This window comes from Rhea americana, unplaced genomic scaffold, assembly GCF_003343005.1.
Source record: "Rhea americana isolate MKP2758 unplaced genomic scaffold, rheAme1 scaffold_77, whole genome shotgun sequence".
Classification (NCBI taxonomy): Eukaryota; Metazoa; Chordata; class Aves; order Rheiformes; family Rheidae; genus Rhea; species Rhea americana.
This window is the reverse complement of record NW_028186945.1, coordinates 2,560,482-2,566,861: the sequence shown is the minus strand read 5'-3', so window position 1 is coordinate 2,566,861 and position 6,380 is coordinate 2,560,482. Positions and strand designations below refer to the sequence as shown.

The 6,380-nt window shown below is 34.7% G+C and overlaps 1 protein-coding gene across 8 annotated transcripts in view; it reads right to left on the bottom strand.

The window, feature by feature from the left end:
- Nucleotides 1–3,059: 3,059 nt before the first annotated feature.
- The window catches only part of ERBIN (erbb2 interacting protein), a 114,499-nt gene continuing 111,178 nt past the window's right edge, over nucleotides 3,060–6,380 (bottom strand). For all 8 annotated transcript variants that reach the window (XM_085322381.1, XM_085322382.1, XM_085322380.1 and 5 more), the window contains one exon: nucleotides 3,060–6,278. In XM_085322381.1, the coding sequence (XP_085178507.1) occupies nucleotides 6,171–6,278 (108 nt within the window). In that variant the 3' untranslated portion in view covers nucleotides 3,060–6,170. The remainder of the gene's footprint in view (nucleotides 6,279–6,380) is intronic.

Genomic DNA, 6,380 nt, shown 5'->3' with positions numbered 1-6,380 from the left:
ATGCAGCACACACAGCCTGATAACACAGCACAGTGGCTGCTACTCATGCCTGGGTTGGTAAAGTCCTTAACCACAGAACAGTTTGTGTATTTTAATCCATTTCCTGTTTAATGCAGAAAGGCAGGGGCCCAAGCCAGAGGACATCCCCTCCCTTCCAGAAGGGCCCGAATTATTACATTATAGGGTCTTGTTCTCCATCTTGCTTCTCTCAGACAAAGGAATTTGTACTAAGTTTTCTACCTCCTGATAAATTCTTAAAATATACGCTATATTATTACTTCTCTTTAATCATATCACAGTTGCTGGCAGAAGCATATAGAAGAAAACACTTTGTCTTCATATGAAGTTTTATCATATGAAGTATTTGGGGCAAAAAAAACAGTTTTGAACAAGTAAGAGGAAATCTGAAATAATTCAGTCATGAAAGTTTACTTTCTTATGAATTAATTGTGTAAGTAACATCAATAATGGATTAGCTTTAAAAAAAACCTAAAAGCTACAAGATTTTTTTTTGATTATCACAAAGAGGAGGTTTAGAAGAAAAGAATTTGTTTTAAAAAGCATCAAACAGGAAGGTTATCATTATATAAATTTAATTATGAATATTTTTATCTGTTATTACTACAGGTCTCAACTAAGTTTTGCAAACAAATACTAACATTTTATTTGTAACTTATGCAAAACCAGTATAAAATAATATTGTTACAAAACAAATTGATCTCAACATTAATGCAAAAAAATCTTTCAAAATTTTAGTGTTTTGGTGACATGTTAAAAAAAGCATCAGTATTAATGCTGTRATTGAATAATTACAGTGTACTATTCATAAGCCACAAGTCACTTACTCCAGAGTTATTTCCATTGTTTAAATCACCAACTGTATTTTCACAGCTTTTAGAATTAAAATGCAAGAGAAAAAAAAATATTTGGAGAAAATAAATTTGGGAGAGTATCTGGAAAATACCTGTTCCAGCATAGTTTCTAACCTTTGCATGCATTCAAACCAACCACCAATCATTTTACATTACAGCTAATCATTTAACATTATCTCATTAGCTAACTACTTCATTTTTCCCAGGATTAAATAATATGACAACTAACCAGCTATCAAAATTTCTCTCAGTATTTATTGGAAAACCTCACTTTCTCAAAAGAGGAGCCATGGCTTTCAATGAAGTAGTGTCGGCAGTTGTCTCAGCAAATGTATCTTCTCCCTGTTCAAAATGACTAGTGATTATGTTGTTTTGAGTGGAAGTTGTTGCAAACAAAAATCAATCAAATATGCTAAAATACTATGATGTCAGGAGCCTTTGCATCATACTTTCAGATCATGCATTTTACCAGTGCATACTTACAATTCAGTAGAAAGCTTTCTCCCCCGTTTTCTTCCCCCTCAATGTTTCTCTTGCAAATCATCAAAATCAGCAACTGAACAAGAACATCTCTGTAGAGCATCTAGAGCAGTGGTACCAGTTCCACTATTAACAGTCATTCCTTAAGTAGTTTATCCAAATCAGTATTTTCACAAGTCTTGCAAATGAAAGTGAATATTCTGTCACCATTTTTAATTTTGCTAGTGAGGAAACATAAATAGCTAAGCAATTTGCCATATCCAGCTATATCTCCGGAAATGTATTAAGTGCAGAACCTTATTTCGCTTCATGTTAGGCAGCTGCAATATAGATGTTTAAGCTACTGTGATTGCAAATGTTACAATTTTTCATGCCCAGAAGTTTAGAGCACGCTAGAAAAGCCCCATCATTTCAGTAATACACACTTGCATACAGAGCTGTCCTTGGCCATCTTGGAACCATTGCCAGCCTAGCTGCATGATACTACGCTCCTGCATCTTTCCATTACATCTCTGAAAGTGTCCTCTCTCAGCCATTAAGATACACCAGCTGTAAGTTAACTGAATGTTTCATAGCTCTTACACTGCATTTGTAGTACATGGCACAGTGGGAGCCCAGTTTCGAGAGGTGCACAGATGCTGCAACAGAATCTTCTGGGCACGTTCTGAAATCTGGTTTAACCCAAGTCAGTGTCCGATGAAAAGGTAAACTGTTGACTAATGAAATAGAGTAGCAGATCAAAGGCTCAGTTGCATAGGAGTCAGGCACACCTACAAATACCCCTGAAATGAGAAAGAAAGTAAATCTGAAGTCTAATGCAAAAAAGACAAAGACTCCAGAAGAGTCCACAAGGTTAAAATGAGGGGGCAGGAGAGGGGGAAGCCCCTTGAAGGAGGGGAGAACAAGTACAAAGAAACATCGGGAGGGACCCCGTGCTCCAGGGTCATCAGGGCTGTAATTCAGAATCCGTATTTTTTCCTGTAGAGAAAACACTCATAGTAAGTTAGTCAGACTGATACATCAGATGCATAAAAATAAAGGAAAAGACTATACAGTTTAATTGCATTAATACATTGTCAGGTGGTTTCCAAGAAAACTGGATGTAAAGCTGTGTTGCCTTTCCCTTGAAATTTTGTGCCCAGCTCTTCACTTTACCACGTAACCCTTGTATCCTGTCAGCAGAGCACTCCCTGTTCCTCGTGCCCTGCCTTCTCACCTATTGAAGCAATTTGCATCAGACATAAAAAGATTACTTATCTTTTTAGGAAGGAGCCACTAACCAACCAGCCCATAGCCTCCTGGAATTTCTTGGATACTCCCTGGCCATACAAACAATCCAAGCAGCAGCAAGTTTCCTTCTGCTCTCATTTCTGTTCTCTCAGTGAATGAAAAATAGAATAACTCACAACCATACAGAGCAGAGTCAAAGCAATACAGCATATTTATTCTTTGTATAAATACTTAGCCTAAGACTAATGTCTTAGCCTAAAGCTCTTATATTCAAATACCTTTATGAGTAAAGCAGTCCTGCAGTGCAATCCGCTAGAGCAGACCTCTGGGCACCAAGATACAGGGAGCCAGAAAACACAAATAAGCATTTACTGATAGATACTGATAGAGGATAAGGTCCTACAGAAACTATAGAAAAATATAATTGTGTTATGGAAAATTTCCTGTAAGTTAAAAAAAAAATCAGTTACACACAACTTTAAAGAGCATTAGTTTATTATCTATTCTCCATGTGTTACTCAAACAGTCTAATTATATACAAAAATTTGGAATGTTGAATAAATGCTGATCAGTAAAAACATTTCATAGCTGTTGACAAGGGAATATTTCTAAAAAATAATCATAAAAGTTTAACTGTGTTGCTTATTGCTATGTTTGTGTTCATAGAATGCTTTCAAGTATATACATGTCTTAATTTTAACTCCAGTCCAAAAGAGAAACTCAAAAATATTTACACAATAAATATGTGGGAGATTTCATTTTTTCACTGTATCAGTTGAACTGATTCTTTAATGAACTATATAGAATAGAAAGAATTAACAGAGTTTGCATCAACTCACTGCCATGCTGAGTAACTTACGCTGCTGATGTATTTTATTCTATTTAAAATGTAGTTTAAGATGCATTCAAAATGAAAAGTGCTGATATGGTTTCTCCTCCTGCTGAATCCTGGCTGGACTAATTCAGGAGACATCTTCCTCCCACTCTCTGTAAAATCATCTAGATTGACATTTATTTATTTACCTTTACACACAGACACCAAAGGAACAAACACATTTCAACCCATTACAGACTCCAAGGTTTACTGAATAAAATCAGCATAATCAATGTTTTATTTGATGATGATTAATTTGCTAATTTACTGAAGACAAACTTTGGCCAAGTATTTCCCCAAGAAGTACTAAGCTTCTTGCTGTAAATCTCTACTTCTGCACTTCTACCATAGCCAAGCAGTTTTTGGTAGCATTTTCCTGCAATACATAACTTTGCAAACTAAGTGACGCAATATAGTTTAAAATTTCTGTTAACATTAAAGCAAAGTAGAATACAGTATCATTTCTTAGTGATATATTTAAAATGTTYTGCAAAATGTATATAAAGTCCATCCAAGATCAGTAAAGAATCAGTTCTGCTTTTTGAACTCTTTTCCCTTCCCAAAGATCAGGTTATGTATAAGACCAAGTTAATTCAGGACTTGTCTGTATGCATTCCCTTTAAAAGGCAGTGTGTGATAAAAATAACATGATTAGAAGTAATGAAGATGTGATGATGTGAACATTTTGCATTTTCAATAAAAAAATATAAACTAAACAACAGACATCTTAGAAGGGGAACACTGAAGCCTGCCATTATATAGCTATGTTTCTCATTYTTTTCTTTAGAGATTAACAGCACACAGAAAATAAGTGAATTTTATCAAAATACAGCACATTTCTGCTAGTATATCAAAAAAATCATTTCCTATGTAAATATTACTGAAAATCAACTAAAAAGAATTAAAATATACAAAGAGTTGTTAAAGGGTTTCAGTTAAAATTAGAACTATACACAGTACAATAAGCAATAGTTAACATCTCTGAAAGAAGTGCAATAGTATTGGAGTTCACTTACTGCCTGTTTTTTACCGCTAGCTATATATAATTCCTTTCTCTTCCAGCTCATTTTTTCCAAAACCAAAAGGAGGTTGGTGATTTTGCTAGCTTTATTAAAAGCATTTGTTTTTGTACAAACAGTTTTTTTTTAAAAAAGCAACCAGAACTAGTTCAAACTACCAACTCATATATAATTAAAAATTAACTGCAATAACTAAATATTGCTCCAATGACAGGCTAATCATTAGCCCCGATTAAAAACAGTTACTGGTCTTCTATGGCACTTTTCCCTGGTCCATAACAACCGTGTATTAATTATCACTGCAGATTATGCAGTCTCTGTTCAATTACAAAGGAGAAAGAAAACTAACGTTTCTGGTAAACAGAATTAATAAAAGCATAATTGAGTATTTTATACAGTAATAAGGAACAAAGGCAGCCTGTGGTAAATCACTTATTAATATAGTTAGAAACCCTTTAATGACTCTGAAGTGTCTAGTTCACATTTAAAGTTACCTGTAGGAACAGCCCTTTAAGAAACATCATTACGAACTGGTGGGTTGCAAGTACGCCCTCCCTTTGCTCCTCGGCTCCCCACAGCAATTCTCCATCGCTACTCAAAGTTTCACAGACTTGCTTTGGTTACCTAGCTCCACGCGTATGGTTTCCTTTTTGATTAACAGGGTAATGCAAAGGCCAAACAAAATCAAGATGACATTTATAACCTTCCTATATCATTCGTATGTTTTCAGATGTATTTTACAGGCAACAATCTTAAAAACTGGCCATTTCAGTTTCATTTTTAAAATCTGTAAGATTAAAATGGAGTACTTCTCATAAAGATAAAAGCATCACCATTTGCACAAAATTGGGGATTTCCATGGCAGAGAAAAATCTCTGGGCACATTTCCACAGTACAGCTGAAAAGAATATGTATGCAAAAAAACCAAACACAACTAAACTTGAATCGCATGTATGCGATTGCAAATGAATATTCAATGACTACATCAAGAACAAATCCTGTAGAAGATCACAAATTTGTAATTATAGTCTTCCTAAAAAAAACACTGTAAGCTTTTATTGCATTTTCTATTGGTAGACATACACTCCAAAACTAAACAGTTTTTCTTCTCTCTTGATTCCAGATTTAGATAGTAAATAGTTGTTTCACCTGGCCTTTATTCCATCCCACCAGCACCACCTTCCATCCACCCATTCATCTATACAACGTGCACATAGCAAAGCCAACGTTTCATACCTCCTKTCCACATCTACAGAAGTGGTTTCACTAACACATTAATATCTGGTGAATAAAAATAAAGGCAATAAACAGCTACAGGACAGACAGCCCTGCCATCTGTCCGTTGGCTACAACCTAGGCTTCTCAAAGCCTTGCACAAAGTTTAGTAATGTGTATGAATTATCCAAAAATAAACCTACCATCTGTACAAAAAAACAACACAGGTTTGTTCTTGGAGTGATCCTTAGATTGCTATAATGCTTAAAAACAAGTTTATTCACCATATGCATTTCCAAAATGATTTCCTGTACGTTCTATACAGTGGTTTTTCCCCCCTTTAACCACAAGTTCAATATTTCATCTGTACAAATTTTGATCATAGTTCAAGTCCCTTTCATATATAAAAATAGTCAAAATATTCAGTTCACCAGAAGTCCTTTGATGAATTTGTTGGCTTTTTCCCCATATCCACAGTATTTATGAAGAAACCTCTCGTACAATGATGAGTTCCACTGCATTCTGAAAAGTCTTTAGCAAAGAAACTGCTTGTCCATGATCAATATTGATGAAGCTGTAGCCATTAGCCTAAAAGAATTGAAAGGAGTTTTATATTTCATGGTAGTTTATGAAGCTTAAACTACGACTAAAATAACCAATATTTTTAATGAACACAGGCAATAAAATATT